This window comes from Bubalus kerabau, chromosome 2 (assembly GCF_029407905.1).
Source record: "Bubalus kerabau isolate K-KA32 ecotype Philippines breed swamp buffalo chromosome 2, PCC_UOA_SB_1v2, whole genome shotgun sequence".
Lineage (NCBI taxonomy): Eukaryota > Metazoa > Chordata > Mammalia > Artiodactyla > Bovidae > Bubalus > Bubalus kerabau.
This window is the reverse complement of record NC_073625.1, coordinates 48,026,330-48,045,401: the sequence shown is the minus strand read 5'-3', so window position 1 is coordinate 48,045,401 and position 19,072 is coordinate 48,026,330. Positions and strand designations below refer to the sequence as shown.

Genomic DNA, 19,072 nt, shown 5'->3' with positions numbered 1-19,072 from the left:
AAAGGGAGTCAGCGTTTGAGCGGGCTATGGGGTCTGTGGCACAGAGGAGGTGAGGCAGGGTTTAGGGGGACCACAAGCACGGGTCCAGCAGTGATCAGCAAAGGTGCGTGTGTGATGAGTTGGTCAGCTGTGTCCGACTTTTTGAGATCTAATGAACTATAGCCTGCCAGGCTCCTCTGTCCATGGGATGTCCCAGAAAAGAATACTGGAGTGGGTTGCCATTTCCTTCTCCGGGCCCAGGGATGGACCCCATGTCTCCTGCTTGGCAGGTGGATTCTTTACCACTGAGCCACCATGGGAACCCATCAGAAAAAGAACAATACTCAGTTCAATTGACAAACATCTATTAGCTGCCAAGCGGCTGCTGTGGGTCCCCTTGGATGTGACTAAGGCTTGTCCTGTCTTGATGGGGTTCACAGTCCACTGTACCGATGAGGCAGGCGTGGGAAAGCTCTAGACTAGAAATTCAGCGTCCACTTCCCAAACATTCCCAGATCTCCCTCCAAACTTCTCAAGATGCCTTGGAACATCTGTGCCCCTCATCTATTCCAACAAAAGCAGATGTAAATAGTCCATGTGTAGACAGTTTTCGTGAGCTGTTTATTTGGTCTGCTTCTGTGTGTATGGCTGTGTTTGTGTGTTTTCGTGTCATAGGGTATTGTTTTTCTAAATTTATCTCTGTGGGGGTGTTTTCACAGAAGAATTTTCTCTGAAGGAGCAGTTAGTCTTCTTTCGGGAAAAATAACAATGTACTTATGTAGATTGTCACTAGCAGCTTTGTATGAACAACTTGGAGGGAGTTGCTTGGAGGTAGAGTTGATGGGGGCTTCCCTGGTGGCTCAGATGGTAAAGAATCCATCTGCAAATGCAGGAGACCTGGATTCGATTCCTGGTTCAGGAAGATCCCCTGGAGAAGGGAATGGCTACCCACTCCAGTATTCTTGCCTGGAGAATTCGATGGACAGAGGAGCCTGGCAGGCTATGGGGATGACAGAGGATGAGATGTTGGATGGCATCACCGACTCAATGGACGTGAGTTTGAATAGGCTCCAGGAGTTGGTGATGGACAGGAAAGCCTGGCGTGCTGCAGTCCATGGGGTCGCAAAGAGTCAGATACGACTGAGAGACTAACACTTTCTAAATACATAATACATCTAAAGTTGATGGAGATTGTTTGCTGACTAGGATATACCATGGAAAAAACAAACTCATCCGTTCTTATTCTGGAGGACTTTAGAAATACCTGCAGTACCATCCGGCCTACTGATCACTCTAGTACTTCTCCAACTCATTTGAAAACTTATCTTTGCATAAAACCCTGTATGTCGATGTTTGTAGCAGAGCACTCCTTAAGTGTAGGCTGCTGCCCATATCAACTTCCTTCTAAAGACTTCAGTATGAAAAGTGGGGAAGTAAAAATAAAAATTCACAAGTAGAAACCTGGGAAACAATACCTTAGCCAGATGAGGGAAAAAAAGTACCTGCAAAATGGAGGTGAGGGGGAATCCATATTTACAATTTCCATTTATCTGAAAATTGATATTAACACTTATTCAGTTCAGTTCAGTCGCTCAGTCATGTCTGACTCTTTGCGACCCCATGGACTGCAGCACGCCAGGCCTCCCTGTCCATCACAAACCCCCAGAGTTTACCCAAACTCACGTCCATTGAGTCGGTGATGCCATCCAGCCATCTCATCCTCTGTCGTCCCCTTCTCCTTCTGCCCTCAATCTTTCCAAGCATCAGGGTCTTTTCCAATGAGTCACTTATCATTCCAAATAAAATCATTGTTTCAGTATGGTTTACTGAAACCACCGCCACCCCCTAGACACAAACGGACACACCCCTCATCTTCAGTTTAGTTTACTGGATCATGTGCACATAAGCACACACACGTCCTCACAGAGCCCCAGTCTGGTCTTGTAATGCCCATGCATTATTTTTCAGCCTATCTTCCTAAATGAGGTTCTAGTGAAGTTGCCCACTGACCCTTCTGGGGATGAACCCATCTTCCACATTTCTCACATCGACCGAGTCTACACCCTCCGAGCAGAGAGCATAAACGAAAGGTAAGACCCCACTCCTCCCTGGCCCTGGGCACCTGGGTTCCACCAGGTGTAGGATGGATGTGGGACAGTTAATTAATCAGTGGGTGCCAACATCCCCTCACTTGCAGCGCCATCCCATCTGGCTGGAGGTCGGGGTGGGGCATGCAGTGAAGTGGTCTTAGTTCATTTTTCCAGCGTCTTTCAAAAGTTAACTTTTCAAAAGGAAATACATTGAAATGAATCTGGCTTGAGAATTTTTTTGAACAGCAATTTTCAGTATTCTTCGAGATAATGGAGGCTCTCCCGTTTCCCAAAGTTTCCCAGGTGGCAGAAACTAATAGGAAAATGATTCGGGGGATAGAGGACCTTCCAATCCTGACCCCCTTGATGTCTGGCTCCCTTGGACAGACATCCTGGATCCTAGAAGCTGAGGGCAGGTTTGCCTTAATCAGGGCTCTGCCCTGGAGCCTAATGAAACAGATTATTTTTATGAAGGGTGAACTTGACACAAGACCAACAACATTCCAAGAGCGTTTGTGCCAAGCAAGAAATTGGCTAAAGTCATCATGCATATGGTTCTCAGAGAAATGGAAAAGAACAAAATCACGCCAGGATGCTTTCCCAGTGTACATTTGCTCCTTCACAGAAAGTGGCTGCTTATCTGGAAAATTGTTTCTTTCTTTGGATGGTTTAGTGAGAGAGATCCTTCTAGCCTTCTCGGATCAGGCAAATTTGTGATGTTTTTCAGTAAGGAAAGAAGAGGAGCTGTTGTGAGCAAGACAGCAACAGCGTTTATCATTGTAGATGTCCTTCCATGGGGACACAAACCCAGGTTTGGAGCAAATCAATAAAAACATCACTCGTGCCTTTGTTATGAATGGTAGAAATTATCCTTAGGGCCATGTGACATAAAACCAGACTCTCTATGCTGAGCCTTTATTGTAAAAATCGAACGAACAAAGCAGAGTCCTGGAAACTGAATTGGCACCGACCTGACACCTGAGTTCTGTCTCTTTCTTTCCAAGGACTGCTTGGGTGCAGAAAATCAAAGCAGCTTCTGAACTCTACATAGAGACAGAGAAGAAGAAGCGGGAGAAGGCGTATCTGGGTAATGCATAGCCGGGCAGCAGGGCCCTGGGAATCCCGCAGAGTTGGGGGGCAGAGAGCCATCTGGCCAGGCCCAGAACCCTTAGAGCTGGAAGGTGGACCTGGGGGTTGAGGACAGCCTGAGGGTGGAGGCAGGTGGAAGAGGGAGGGCAGGGTATGGGGTGAGACATGGAGGGCGGATTCCAGGATCAAGGAAGCAAGAGTTTAAGGGAGGAAGGGGAGACTTGTTCTTGAAGAGTGGCATAAAATAAATCACGAGGCAAGCTGGAAATACCGCGAACGCTAAACAGGAGCGTTTTGTGTTGTTTTTTGTCCCATCACAGTCCGCTCCCAAAGAGCCACAGGCATCGGAAGGTTGATGGTGAACGTGGTTGAAGGCATTGAGCTGAAACCCTGTCGCTCCCATGGTAAGGGCCCTAGAAACCCCTCTAGCCTGTGTGAGTGGGGGAAGCCTTTGCTGCATCTCCTCCACTTGGTTTTACTTTATTTTCTAAAATTAATTTTTACTGGATGATAGTTGCTTTAGGAGCTTTCCAGGTGGCTCAGTGGTAAAGAATCCACCAGCTAATTCAGGAGACACAGGAAATTTGGGCTTTATCCCTGGGTCGGGACGATCTGCTGGAGAAGGAAATGGTAACCCAGTATTCTTGCCTGGGAAATCCCATGGGCAGAGGAGCCTGGAGGCTACAGTCCATGGGGTCGCAAAGAGTTGGACGTGACTGAGCACACACACAGATAATTGCTTTACAATGTTATGTTAGTTTCTACTGTACAGCAAAGTGAATCGGTTACATGAATACATTTATCCCCTCTTCTTTGGCTTTCCTTCCCATTTAGGTTACCACCGAGGGTTGAGTCCACCTGGCTTTAAAACAAATTGGTCCCTAATCCTAAATTTCCTTCCAGACTTGGTTATTCCCATCCACCGTTTTGCCTTTCAGAGAGAGCTGAGTGGCTGCCTTTTCACAACACTGTCAGCCCCCTTGTATCTGTAGATTCCACACCTGCAGATTCAACTAACTGCAGAACGAAAATATTCGGAAACATTTTTGAAATTTCAAAACAGCAAAACTTGAATTTGCCACACACCAGCAACTATTTACAGAGGAATTTCACTGTATTTCCATTTTTCAAATGTTTTCGCTCTGCAGTTGGTTGAATCTGCAGGTATGGAATCTACAGATAGAGGGGTTGACTGTGTTGTCAGAGGGCAGCCACTCAGATCTCTCTGGAAGGCAAAACAGTGGATGGGAATAACCCAACGTGGAAGGAAATTTAGGATTAGGGGCCAATTTGTTTTAAAGCCGGGAGGATTCAAAGCTCTGTGGTAAGCTAAGTGGGAAGGAAATCCAAAAAGGGGATAGATAAATGTATACAAATAACTGATTCACTTTGCTGTACAGTAAAAGCTGACATAACATTGTAAAGCAATTATCTGTGTGTGTGCTCAGTCGCTCAGTCATGTCCAACTCTGCAATCCCATGGACTGTAGTCCTCCAGGCTCTGCTGTCCATGGGCTTCCCAGGTGGTGCTAGTGGTAAAGAAGCTGCCTGCCAGTGCAGGAGACAGAAGAGACATGGGTTCGCTCCCTGACTCAGGAAGATCTCCTGGAGACTAAGCATGGCAGTCCACTCCAGTCTTCTTCCCTGGAGAATCCCATGGACAGAAGAGCCTGGTGGGCTACAGTCCATGGTGTCGCACAGAGTCAGACACGACTGAGCGACTTAGCACAGCCCTACACTGTATTAGGTATTATATATAACCTGGAGATGATGTCAAGTGGATGGAGGATATGGGCGGGTTTATGCTAGACCATTTTATATAAGGGATTTGAGCCTCTGAGGATTTGTGTATCTGTGGGGTTGAGGACCTAATCCCTGTAGATTCTGAGGGGTGATTGCAGATTTGACACAATCTAAGCTCAAGTGAGGAGACAGGGAAGATTTAGTTTTGAAGCCCACTTATGTGATAAAGTGTGATAAATATTTAAGTGTTAATGTAGTTTAGGATGCTGGATTATGTAAGGTTTCCTCTGGATTCTCTATCTTATGCTGCATCTTAAGCATGGCATTGGAGGGGGTTGGAATGAGGGGTGTAGAGGGAAGAGGTGCCACAGGCACCCAGAAGAGCCAGGCTCTGTCCCCTCCAGGGAAGAGTAACCCATACTGCGAGGTGACCATGGGTTCCCAGTGTCACATCACCAAGACGATCCAGGACACTCTGAATCCCAAGTGGAATTCCAACTGCCAGTTCTTCATCAGAGACTTGGAGCAAGAGGTGCTGTGCATCACCGTGTTTGAGAGGGACCAGTTCTCGCCAGATGGTGAGTAGACAGTGGCCCTGGGCACCCTGCCCCGTCCCTGCCCTTTGGCTTTCATGGATAGGCGTTTTCTACCTGGGAACTTGCTGTGCAGAATTTCCTGGGCTTTCTGCTGGAGAGATGAGGTTGGCCTCCCCTGGGAAAAGGCTTTCACTGATGCCAGAGCATTTCAGAGGAGGTGGACAAAGCGCGTTTGGTCTAGAGTGGTCCAGCTTCCCTGGGACAAAGGTCATGGTCCCATGCTTCCCTAAAGCAGATACCTGCACAGAGGGCTGTACCCTCAAAGCCTCAGCCTCATTCTTTAGTCCTTGGCTAAAAGCTTTGGTGACAACAGATAAAACTATCCAGTTGAGCAAGAAAAGCATTAGTGCACAAACAATGTGGCAGAATTCATCAATGCCCTTCGGGCGACATTTCAGCTTAATCAAAGGAATGAAATTATGTTGGGTGCATCATTCCTCCAATCAACTTCCTGTGTCTGCTTGAAGCTGGAAAAAAAAAATGGGTCTGGCCAACGATTCCAAGACACTTGTCTCTATCTTCCTCAATCCAATAAAAATAAGAGAGTAAGTTTAAAGATTATGGCCTCAACTTGATTATATTCAAGGGAGGATAACTGAGGGCTAGGAGTGAGGGTTCAATGCAGACATGATCTGTGCAAGGCTTAAATTGCTCCACGTGGCTTTTGTCTTTTATAGGACTTTCATATGAATTAGTTCATTGTGAGTTATTTACTATTAATTATGGGCCAGAGATGGTCACATAGCTGGCTAAGTGTTAGAGCATGACCAGAACACTCTACCAAGGAAAGATTTCATGCAAAGATGGGCTCAGTAAAGGACAGAAATGGTATGGACCTAATAGAAGCAGAAAATATTAAGAAGAGGTGGCAAGAATACACAGAAGAACTATACAAAAAAGATCTTCATGACCCAGATAATCACGATGGTGTGATCACTCACCTAGAGCCAGACATCCTGGAATGCGAAGTCAAGTGGGCCTTGGGAAACATCACTATGAACAAAGCTAGTAGAGGTGATGGAATTCCAGTTGAGCTCTTTCAAATCCTCAAAGATGAGGCTGTGAAAGTGCTGCACTCAATATGTCAGCAAATTTGGAAAACTCAGCAGTGGCCACAGGACTGGAAAAGGTCAGTTTTCATTCCAATCCCAAAGAAAGACAATGCCAAAGAATGCTCAAACTACCGCACAATTGCACTCATCTCACACGCTAGCAAAGTAATGTTCAAAATTCTCCAAGCCAGGCTTCAACAGTATGTGAACCATGAATTTCCAGATGTTCAAACTGGATTTAGAAAAGGCAGAGGAACAAAAGGCAGTTGGATCAAATTGCCAACATCCATTGGATAGTCAAAAAAGCAAGAGAGTTTCAGAAAAACATCTATTTCTGCTTTATTGGTTTATGCCAAAGCCTTTGACTATGTGGATCACAACAAACTGTGGAATATTCTTCAAGAGATGGGAATACCAGACCACCTGACCCGCCTCTTGAGAAACCTATATGCGGGTCAGGAAGCAACAGTTAGAACTGGACATTGAACAACAGACTGGTTCCAAATAGGGAAAAGAGTACGTCAAGGCTGTATATTGTCACCCTGCTTATTTAACTTGTATGCAGAGTACATCATGAGAAATTCCAGTCTGGATGAAGCACAAGCTGGCATCAAGGTTACCCAGAGGAATATCAATAACCTCAGATATGCAGATGACATGACCCTTAGGGCAGAAAGCAAAGAAGAACTAAAGAGCCTCTTGATGAAAGTGAAAGAGGAGAGTGAAAAGTTGGCTTAAAACTCAACATTCAGAAAACTAAGATGATGGCATCTGGTCCCATCACTTCATGGCAAATAGATGGGGAAACAATGGAAACAGTGGCAGACCTTATTTTCCTGGGCTCCAAAATTGCTGCAGATGGTGACTGCAGGGATGAAATTAAGACACTTGCTCCTTGGAAGAAAAGTTATGACTAACCTAAATAGCATATTAAAAGCAGAGACATTACTTTGTCCACAAATATCTGTCTAGTCAAAGCTATGGTTTTTCCAGTAGTCACGTATGGATGTGAGTGTTGGACTATAAAGAATGCTGAGTGTCAAAGAATTGATGCTTTTGAACTGTGGTGTTGGAGAAGACTCTTGAGAGTCCGTTGGAGATCCAACCAGTCCATCCCAAAGGAGGTCAATCCTGGGTGTTCATTGGAAGGACTGATGCTGAAGCTGAAACTCCAATACTTTGGCCACCTCATGCGAAGTACTGACTCACTGGGAAAGACCCTGATGCTGAGAAAGATTGGGGGCAGGAGGAGAAGGGAAAGACAGAGGATGAGATGGTTGGATGGCATCACAGACTCTATGGACATGAATTTGACTAAACTCCGGGAGTTGGTGATGGACAGGGAGGCCTGGCGTGCCGTGGTCCACGGTGTCGCAGAGTCAGACATGACTGAGTGACTGAACTGAACTGACTAAGAACAGTGTGACTCAGGTCTGGACTCTTAACCATGGTGCTTCACTGGCAATTTTTATTCTGATAAATAAAGACGTGAGGCTGGATTTTTTTTAAAATAGTGAAATACCATGACACAGTGGCAGCGCCACTAGAGTTTCAGTTGCAAACCCTAGTGTAGCTCTTGTTTCAGAGGTTACTCCTGAAATGTACAAGGGGCGACATGCACTGGTATCGTCCACCAGAAAAAGTTCCCAGGTTTTAAACCTTGAAAGAAAAGCCATTTCCTGTACAAGAGTGCCTGTGTCATAGTATACTGCCAACTGCTGAATGAAAAAAAGCAAGGAATTGTCTGAAAGCCCATTTGGTACAATCATTTTAATGCGTAGCATTAAAAAAATTTCAAACATTCTCATGTCCATTACTGACTCTCTCTCTCTCTCTCTCTCTCTCTCTCTCTCTATATATATATATATATATATATATATATATATATAAATTTTTTTGATCCTGCCATGCGGCATGCAGGATCTTAGTTCCCAGACAAAAGATCAGCCTGTGCCTTCTACAGTGGAAGCTCTGCACGCTAACCACGGGACCACCTGGGAAGTCCCTGACACTCAATATTTGATGAAAAGTGGTGTTGCAGGACTTCCCTGGAGGTCCAGTGGTTAAGATTCTGGGCTTAAAATGCAGCGGGTGTGGATCTGATCCCTGGTTGGGGAACATGCTGCATGGTATAGCCAAAAAAAAAATAGTGGTGTTGAGATTGTCCGGGGAGCATGGCTGGGAGCCTGCAGCTCCTGTGCTATCGTCTCCTCCCCACCAGATAAATAAGTGAAGAGAGAAAAAAAGAAACAGCTGACGTTCTCCTGGGAGATTTCTTTAAATTTCATATATATTGCAAATTGCACAGCAGCTATGATATCCGGTTTTGCGTTGCCTCCCAGGAAGCTCCCAGCCCTTTAGGGGCCCCCTGGGTGCAAGGAAAAAAATCTGTATTTTGAGTTTCTTCCAGACTCTTCTTCATCCTCAGCCCAGTACCTTTTTGTTTTCACTCCATTTAAAAACGATGCTGTGACTGTAGTCCCTGGATTCCAAGAAACTACTTCCCTTTTGAAGAAGAGAGAGCGTAACACCTCGCTGGGACACTCCCAATATGCCAGGTACCTGCCCTGACGAGAAGGAATCCTATCTGAGGAGGGTATGTGTGTCTGTCCTTTCAGATTTTTTGGGTCGGACGGAGATCCGCGTGGCCGACATCAAGAAGGACCAGGGCTCCAAGGGTCCAGTTACGAAGTGTCTCCTGCTGCACGAAGTTCCCACGGGAGAGATCGTGGTCCGCTTGGACCTGCAGTTGTTCGATGAGCCGTAGGGAGCCCACTCAGGCGTGCTTGGCAGAACTCCAGCCCGAGGCAGCAGATGCTGCCTGTCTGGAAACAGCATGGCTTTTCGAGGACCGGCGTTTGGTGTTCGGCCACAGGGCAACAGGGCAGAGAAGACAGGCTCCTCCAAACTTCTTGACAATCCTTTCCCCTAAATCATTTCCCACGTTAGGAAGCAGCACTGTGTTTTCCTTTGTCCTCACTGTGGGGCTCATCGTGGCTTCTAGGGTCTTTCAAGTCCCATCACCCCCCAACTACGTTTGGTGGGGTGTCTGGCCCGTCCCTGGGCCTGAGGCTTGGGTCTGGTTACTGTAAAATAGGTTCATAAATGCAATGTCTGTATTTTTGGGGAACTCATGGGACCCTCCTGCTTCTTACCTCCACCAGCCTCCAGCAGGCCCTCCAGGATGTCCAGTCCTTGGTGTGTTTAGAAATGATCCCACTGATCATGTCATTGCTTCAGAATCTCATTTCCCCACTGGGACCTCATTGGAAATGCTGCCCTGGGTCTGATCACCTGGGGAGATGGTCTTCTGATCAGATGCTGGTCTAAGCCATGGAAGATTCCGGCAGGCGTGTTGTTAGGGTTTTTCCAGTCTCCTCCAGATCTTTTTACTGGTAGCTGTCAATGGAAACTATCACTGGCTACTGCCAGGAGGCCTGATCCTGGTTTCCCGCACCCCTGGAAGAGGGTTAAGGGAGGTTGTCTACCTAGTTATACTCTGCGGGACTAGGTCGCTGTAGCTCACCTGAAAGGCTGTTGACGATGTTATTGGGTCCCCATCTCCAGCCCTGCTGGACATTCCCTTTCCGCTTAGAGGTCCTGTGTTTCAGAGCAAGAGTGGTTGCTGGTGACCAGCTCTGAGCCTCTTCCTGCCTGCTTGTCATGGGCAATTTCCGCACGTGTCTTTGGTACGTTCCTCCCAAAGGTGTCCCCAAGGTGTGCAAAGGAAAACTGACAATCTGCAGAGGAAATCTATTACTGTGGTGGGGGAGAGACGCTAGGAGTGGGCAAGCCCCTCGGTTCCAGGGAAGGAGACCTGAGACTCCTTCCCAAAGCCCGCCGTATACAGCCAACCTCTCAGTAACAGAAGGACGCACGGCGTGATGCCAGAATCAGGAGTGTATGACCATGTGTCAAGTTCGGTTTGAGTTTTTTGTTTTTCAGATTGTTAGTGGAGTATAGTTGGTTTACACCGCGGTGTCGGTTTCTGCTGTACAGCAAAGTCAATCATCCATGCATATTCATATGTCCCATCTTCTCTGGGTTTCCTTCCCATTTAGGTCGCTGCAGAGCTCTGAGTGGAGCTCCTTGTGGTGTACAGTAGGCTCTCACTAGTTACCCATTTTATCCATGGTAGTGTATAAATATATGTCAGTCCCACTGTCCCAATCCACTGCCCCCCGCCCCCGCCTCCTTCTCCCTCGGTATCCACCCATCTGTTCTCTATGTCTTTATCACATAAAATCATCTATACCACTTTTCTAGATGCCGCATATATACGCTAATATATGACACTTGTTTTTCTCTCTCTGACTTCACTCTATCTGACAGTCTCTAGGTCCATCCACATCTCTGCAAACGGCCACAGTTCTGTTCCTTTTTGTGGCTGAGTAATGCCAGTTTGAGTTCTTTCAGTTTTTGTCCTTAAATGCCAGGAGATAGGCTGGTTGACTAGGTAAGAATTGATTTGCTCGTGGCAAGCGTGGCTCGTTCTTTGTTTGCATGTTAACGCTCCCATAATCCCAGTTTGTCATTTTTTCATGAAATGTTCATTGCATGTTCTCTCAGTCGTGGAATCTAGCTTTCCTGGGTGAGACGGTGTTCTCCTTGGTTGTAGGTCCTTAGAATTTAATTAGGATTGTAGAAATGCATTCTAAAGATAGCATGGGCACTTCCCTGGTGGTTCTGGTGGTTAAGACTGTGCTTCCACTCCTGGGGGTGCAGGTTCCAGCCCTGGTTGGGAAACTAAGATCCTGCGTGCCAAATGGTGTGGCCAAAAAAGAGGAAAAAAAAAAAAAGATAGTGAACTACCCACTTTGCTGGGAACCGAATACGTCATGTCATCCTTTCCCATAAGAGGTCTGTCATCATTCAAGCAATTTTTAAAATGTATGTGTCGGAAAGGGCAACAAAGTTTACATTTCATACTTTTAAGATACACTTTATTATTTATTTATTAAAGATAGTGTAGACTTTTGTATCAAGAACAACAGACATAAGTATTTTTTGAAACAAGCGGATCTACCCTTTAGTTAGTAACTCTCAGTTGAAGACCTTAGAGACCAAGTTCAACTTCAAGCATGCATTCATTTACCACTTTCCAGCAGCAAGCATGGTTCGGATACTTTAAGTGTATATGTACGTTTCGATGCTGTTAGGAAACCATTTTAAGTGAAACCTGTGAATAGACCTACCAGTCACACCTTCCTATGTCTATACCCAATGCAGTTTGTTCAGGGTCTTTATGGAGGATACGTGACTATATGGTAGAAAAAGAAGGGTTGCCTGTGTACACGGAGTCATATTGGGTCACCAGAGCAATCCCTTTCTTCCTTCCTTTTCTTCATTGGCTTTCTTTGCGTGTGAATGTTGGGCATCACCATTCATGTAGGGTGGGTGTGATGCGCTCAGTGACAAACATCTTGTCGCCTTTTTTGGTCCACCAGCTCACCCACCCATGCAGAGTCCCATTATCGGAATTAATGTCGCGAGAAGAAGCAATATGTGAGTCTTTTCTCCCAGGTGTACTGAGCACCCTTGCGATGCTCCTCCGGGGCAGCGATTCTGGATGAGTGCCCTTGTACTCACCAGGGTGATTTGTAAGGTGACTGATCCTCCTTACGGGTGAGATAGGCTGGCTGTCAGATCCAGCTGTGACTCAGGAATGTGGATGACGCATGGAGTCTCCAATTCTTTGAGACTAGTCCTTCGTGTCTACCTTTTTGGGCAGCCGGGGCTGTATTTCATAGAGATGAAACGACACCTTCTGTGTCCTAGCTCTTTGCTTTCCACACACAGGGTTTCCCCTGGCCACTCCCTTCTGGCATTGACTCCAGCCCTCCAGACATCCTGAGTTTCCTCCTTCTCTGAGCCACGCTGACCTCGTCTAAGCCCAGCAAGGGAACTGCTAACAGAGCCGTGCCCTGAGGACAGGAGCCCTTGGGCTGGGCCTCCTTTGTCAACCAGCTCTCCCAGTCCCTCTGGGGCAGGGTCTTTCTGTCAGGCAGGTGGGCAACATGTCTCCTGGAACCAGAGCAGCTGTGACCCTCCTACCAGAGCCTGAGGATGTGGTTCATTCAGATCCAGGGCTGGCCTCAGGTACACACGCTCAAACATGCACACACACAGATCTTTCTAGGCTGGGGTCTCCAGATGTGCTTGAGAGACTGGGGCCAGGCATCCTACATGTCCCTGACCTCTGATGGCAGAGGAGAGAGCTATGCTTCCAAGGAATGTTCATGTTAAAAGGGGAATTATTTCTTTTCTTTGCGTTTGGAACAATTTAAGCATGACCTAAGTCTAGGAAGGTAACTCATTTCAGCTGGTTAGTACTATTGAATTTAATGAGAAAAAAATCCATCCAAAAGTGAGTAAATTACCACTTGCATTGTCTTGGTGACCTGGTGCCCCAAACCCCTGTCTCTCCAGGAGTAGACGGCTGCAAGCATAAAGCCACTGACTACAGCAGAGCGGGGGTGTTCTAGAATCCAGTGGGGCTGGACAACAAAGCAAAGGGAGTGAGTGAAATGCTTCTGGTTTTATCTGGAAGGAGATCTGGGAGTCTATTTTAGAGTTTTGCCAATACCGTGAAAGTGAAAGTCGCTCAGTCGTGTCCGACTCTTTGTGACCCCATGGACTGTAGCCCACCAGGCTTCTCTGTCCATGGAATTTTCCAGGCAAGAATACTGGAGGGGGGAGCCATTCCCTTCTCCAGGGGAATCTTCCTGACCCAGGGATCGAACCTGGGTCTCCTACACTGCAGCAGATTCTTTACCGCTAGCACCACCTGCCTGTACTTTGAGGAGCGGAAAAAGACTTCTGTCTCTACTCCGGATGGCTTTTTCCCTAGCTGGTGGGGCTTTTTTGGTTCACAGAGAGGATGTTCCTTTTGTGCATGTAACAGTTTTAAGAATTTCCATTGGGAACAGCAAGTAGATTTTCATTCTGTGTCAGTTCATTGTGTTTTCCCTTCTCTTTGGGGCTGGAGACGAGCTTTACAGCGGACACTGGCATGTAGAAATGGACCCCTGCGTGCTTTCGAGGTGGCAGGGTCACTTCAGACTTGAGGCTAGTGTGAGCTTAGCGAGGGGTCTGCCTGCTCCAGGTACCCTTGCTTTACAAGTTCAGAGCCTCCTGCGCAGGAAAGTGAGGCAATGATGACAGAGGAGGCTGGATATTCTTGACTGGCTTTTAGGATTAGGACTTTAATTCTTACCCAGCAGAAGCATGATTGGTGAACTGGGGACATGGTGAAGCCCTCAGATGCTGTGGTCTGAGTCACCCTAAAGGGTATTTGGTTAAACTAAAACTGTCCTCTTTTTGCACCCAGCGGCTTCTCCTGGCTGCAGGGAATGGCTCAGGTCAGCTGCCAAGACTCAGCTGGCAGTGCCCAGAGCCATGTTTTATGGGGGCCGCTTAGTATTGTGTCAGTATGGTTGGGATGTTTATTGCACTTGGAAAGCAGCCATTTCTTTGAGCTAGAGGAAAGGAACATTCTAGAACTTTCACTTCCTCACCCTGCATTGTGTCAGATCCAGGAATATCTTCGTAGGTCTCCAGGCTCAACTAAGGTACATAATCTGCTACCTTTGGGAGCCAAAATCTATTCCTAATAAGCCTGGAAAATTCATCCTGCATGAAAGATAGAAAACTTCTAACAGCACCCTATCTTGGGAGTATTAAAACCCAGATGCCAACAGCTGGCATGTCTTATCCCTGGGTTGTGACCTCTTGGTAACACCGTCAGTAATGTTAATAATACATTGTTCATTCAGGGAGTCCCCTTTCTTGGGTCTGACCACTATCCAAGGGGCTGGGGGGTGGTAAGGAGGGGGTCTGCCTTTGTGGCTTTCCCAGCCTCATTGTAGATCTAATTTTAAGTCATTTGAATAACACCCAGTGCTTGTAAAAACTCACCTCCACCTCCAAAAATTATTTCAGTGACATGCAGTTTCAATTACTTCCTGCACTGAAAGGAACCCTCTTTAATCTGGCCTCGGGGAACCAGATAACACCCACATAATAATTTTTTTCCAACTCTATGTGTGGTTGTCAGATTTCAGGGTAAATTTGCCCCTAGTATATGTCAGGGTGTTTTGTGAGTCATTTTTTAAAAGGATTTTGTTCTACTTTCTATACCAGCCTATATTGTTAAAATCATCAGAAATGTGTGAATATTTTAGGATTCAAAGCCCACCAAATAAACCTGTTCAGAAGTGGGCATATGTGGTCAGCCTTGAAAATAATCGAGCACTTCTCTCTCTGATATTTACTGAGAACTCACCCAGTAACCAGGGTTTCTTTTTATGCAGTGGAAAGAATGCATATTTTTCTTCTAGGAACTCTGGTTTTGTACTTTTTTCACTGAAAAAGAATAACATTCCTGTGCGGCTGTTTCTAAAGTTATGTTCCTTTGCATTTTCCCTCTCATACTCAAAGCCCTGATTTCCTCCTGTTTGTCGGTCTAAACAGAATGGGGGCCTGGGGCAGAGAGGGTGATGCAGGAACCAGAGGCAGGGGGATGGCGGCTTTGCCGCGTCTGGTTGAGGAGCCAGCCCCTGCCGTTCTACCCACTGTCACCGCTAGGAGGCGCGCTCCCCGGCCTTGGAAACTAGCCGGTCCCACTGGCGGATCTCAGGCCGTTGGCTCCACCTAGTGCAGCTCCCCGGGCATTGCTGCTGCTGCTAAGCCGCTTCAGTCGTGTCCGACTCTGTGCGACCCCGTAGACGGCAGCCCATGCTCTTGTGCAAATCGGAAGGAACTTGCTGGGTCTGAGCAGGGTGGTGGGGGAGGGAGCTTAGCGGCGAGCCTGGGATTCGAAGCCAGCACTCCTGCGGTACTTGGTGACACCTTGCCTTTCTCTGCTGCTGGGGCTGGGGTCATAAGGGGTCCTCAGCCCTTATGCTTTTTCTGCATCTGCTTTGGTGACGGCCCCTTTGAGATTCAGCCCTGCAGGGGCCTCAGGTGTTAAGTTGGAGGTGTTCCGCCTACTGCTGGGCCGACCCGGGGCGGGTCCATGGGGAGGAGGCACCCCGTCCCCAACAAGGGGTTCAAGAAGTCAGGTCCCCTCTGCTTAGACTGGATCGCAGAGTTTCTAGGTGGAGACTATAACATTTGGGATTTCAGATGTCAAGGAGCTGAGGGGGGGCAATGCAGATCCTTGCATGGTGTGCGCGTGTGTGCGCATGTGCGTGTGTGTGTGCTTGCGTGTGCACCAGGGGGAACGAGTGGATATGTGAACAGGTGGGTCTGACTCTTCCTGCAGTCAAGGTCAGGACCGGCTGCAGAATTCGTGGGCTGAGTGCAAAATGAGACGGTGAGGCCCCTTGTTGAGAATTGTGAAGAATTTCGAGGTGATGACAGCAGAGAATGAAACCAGGAGTGGGTCCCCCTAAGCACAGGGTCCCCGTGACTGCACAGATCAGACGCCCACGAAGCCGGCCCTGGTCACTGTCTTTTCAGTTGGTTTCTGGAGCAGGTGGGGCTTCACCTTCTGCTTCTTACTTTGCAAAGTCTCCCTGGCAGGCTGTGGAGAACTGGGCTGGTAACACTTTTCAAAATGTCTGCTTTTAAAAGCACAAATGATCTGGATCAGTCAGAGGTGTAGGACTCAAGCCCCAAGATGACAGATGAACCTGGTCTGTGGGCTCCCAGTCCATGGCGGGCCACGGGTGCCGAGAGCCCTCCGAGTCCTTACCATTTAACCCACTGATTGGAAATAAAACCCTTCCTTTTAGTCGTCCACCGGGGGCTTTTCTCCTCTTTGCTTGTGGGTCAGACAGGCTCCTCTAGCCTCTGCCTTCTAAGTGACCATCTGAGTGATGGCAACAAGAAGCAGGGAGCTGGTGGGGGTGGGTGGTGCCCGGTGCCCCTTCCCCGGGGCTGGACGCTGCTCCTCCATCTCCTCTTCCTGGAGAGAGTGAAGCCTGCCCAGGCTGGGCGCTGGGTACACAGGTGTCTGGAGGTACCTGCTACTGAGACGCAGCGACTTCCCAGTTGGGGTGTCTGCCATAGGATCCCGCCTATGAGGGGGATGACGGGAGGAGAGACCCCACTGTGTGAGTAGCCTCGGGTTCTAGAAGACCAGCTGCCAGGGAGGCAGCTGACACAGGAGCCGCCCCTCCTGCTGTGTGCTGGGTCTTACTTTCTTTCACTAGCACTTTCTAGCGCTCAGCAGGACACTCCAAAACCTTTGCTTGACCTTTGCAAATCAGTTGCACGTCTACCTACACAGAGCAATAATCCTATGTTTCCTGATTCTGTCTGGGATTATAAAGTTTGCTAAGTAAAAATACTGACAGAAAGTTGAATAGAGATATCAAATTCATCTTGCATGGGTTTGGTTGTGTCATTTTGAATGAAATAACAAATTATAGCTTTGTTTCTACTTGTATTGCAATCATCCGGACTACTAAAAGTTCAGAAAGTGTTTTCTAGAGGCAGTTAATTAATATTGTGTCAGTGTTAGTTTTCATGAGTGAACATTTTGTTGTACATTTTACAAATCAACATCCTTAAAGTGTTGTCTGGTAAATATTCACCATCATACAGTAGATATTCTAGCAAGATCTTTGGTAATGATATTTATTTTAACACATGCATTTAAAATGTACATTGCCAATAGCCCAAGTGTCTTTAAACTGTAAAACCAACTTCAGATCTTCTTTGCTGAAGCCCAAGCAGGCTGAGATCTGTACCCTTTGGACCCTTTCTTCTACCCTTTCATAGTCCTACCTAGACAGAGAAGTTGGCGATCTCATAATTCATGTCCTGTTGCCTTAGCTACATCAGCATATATCTTCACATCTATAGGTGGTTAGCATATGTGTAAATACATGTATACAGATGAGAGTCTGCAACAGAATGTCCCGTGTATGATAAGCAGTCCTCAGCTCCTGGTTTTCTGCATTTTATATAGTTTGCAGCTAAGAAAAATGCAGAATTCCGCTACGTAAAGTGGAAAAAGTTATGCTCTTTCAATGGTTTGTCCAGAAATCTCTGCCATAAGTTTATGGGAATGTCTATGACTCAATGTACATATGGTGTGTAAGAGCTATGCTGTTAAGTGTTGCATAAACTAATGCAGATTCTGTAGTTATAAATAATTAACTTGTTATTGTAAAATGTGATTTGTCATTGAGAGATTATTTTTCTGTATGTATATGAGAGTATTTTAGGAATCTAATTTAAGTGCATAAAACTATAGAAAAAGTTAAAAAACCTATTCCAAGAGTAGAGAGTGCTTAATCAGATTACTTGGGTTCAACCCAACTAAATTTCATATATTAAAAAGAAAACCAGAGTTGCATATGTTAGACATTCAAAGGAGTCATTTTGGAGGGACAAAGAAAATGTGAAGTTGAATGCAACGGGTGGTGTTATGATAAGATGATGAGTGTCCTCTAGCCATGACCTTGGGTGAGACCCCTGTATTTCATTAAACAGGTAACTTGTTCGGGAAGGTGCTTGTGTCAGGAAGGATAGGAGGCTTGAGAGTCTGGTTCCCATCAGATCTGAGTGATGTGCTCTGGAAGCTTCCATAGGTTCTGGAGGATGGGCCAGGAATCTTGGGTGGAGCAACCGTTCTTCTAGAAAGTTCCGAATGTCCTGACTTCCGGGTCACCCTTTGCAGTTCTCTTTCTGAATAGACTCAACGCATCCCTTTGGTGTTTGCATTTTCCTTTCCTGGAGGCATCCTCACTGTCCCCACTGTGGCTCTCCTGTGTTGGGTGAAGGATGAAGTTTGGGGCTTTCTGGGTTAAGCTGTTCCCGGCACACAGGACAGGCAGCACAGAGCAGCCTTCCAGCTGCTTGTGTCCATGATGGAGACCTCAAGGCAAGAGGCCTTCCTCTTTTCCCTGTCCCAGAAAAGGGTCAGAGGTCCAGGCTGCTTCTCGGGCACAGACTTCGTTTGTATCCTTTGCCACCAGAAATGTCCCCACAGGCCACCTAAGGATGGATACAACGCAAAATCCTATGAAACTCAAGATGCAAACCCCCGAGAGGTGCGTTTAGAGGTCCTTTCAGGAGGAGGCAATCCTGTGAGGTCAGCCTCCCTCGTCAGGTGGGGAACGATGGAGCGGTGAAAAAGGCCAAGTTCCTGGTGAGCCGCGGGTGTTGCATACAGATCGCTGTGTGTGGGACGCTGAGGGCCCTGGCTCAAAAGGACGTATAGGGAATGTGTGCCTTAGGTTTTCAACATTTCTTTCAATGAGCTGTATGCTTCCCAATGCTGTCAACCAACAGTCCAAGTCCTTTTTTGATACACCTGAAATTGGCAAATGCTGGCGTGTAAGTGACCTCCTGGAATTCAGGGTTCAAGGGGCGCAGGGAGCTGTGATTTTTGGGAGCTTCGTGGAATCTGTTATCATAGGAGTGATCTGAAAATCACCTTGAGGAACTGTCTGGGTGGATGTGAGTGACTTCTTTTCCAAACATGGAGCTGTTTAGGGATCTCTTTGTCCAAGGTGGCCTGGGAAGGCCATCTAAAGCTAGCCAGCAGAAGTGGATAAGCTCCTATCGAC

The 19,072-nt window shown here is 47.0% G+C and overlaps 1 protein-coding gene across 10 annotated transcripts in view; it reads left to right on the top strand.

Annotated features, from left to right (window-relative positions):
* ITSN1 (intersectin 1) overlaps window positions 1-15,321 on the top strand; it is a 244,199-nt gene extending 228,878 nt beyond the window's left edge. For 7 of the 10 annotated variants that reach the window (XM_055567642.1, XM_055567634.1, XM_055567638.1 and 4 more), the window contains 4 exons: window positions 1,948-2,069; window positions 3,074-3,156; window positions 3,479-3,562; window positions 5,305-5,509. In XM_055567642.1, coding sequence (XP_055423617.1) covers window positions 1,948-2,069; window positions 3,074-3,156; window positions 3,479-3,562; window positions 5,305-5,486 — 471 coding nt within the window. In that variant the 3' untranslated portion in view covers window positions 5,487-5,509. Of the gene's footprint in view, window positions 1-1,947; window positions 2,070-3,073; window positions 3,157-3,478; window positions 3,563-5,304; window positions 5,512-9,166 lie in introns of those variants that run through there. The other 3 variants (XM_055567645.1, XM_055567643.1, XM_055567641.1) reach the window with 3 other exon arrangements.
* Window positions 15,322-19,072: the final 3,751 nt, after the last annotated feature.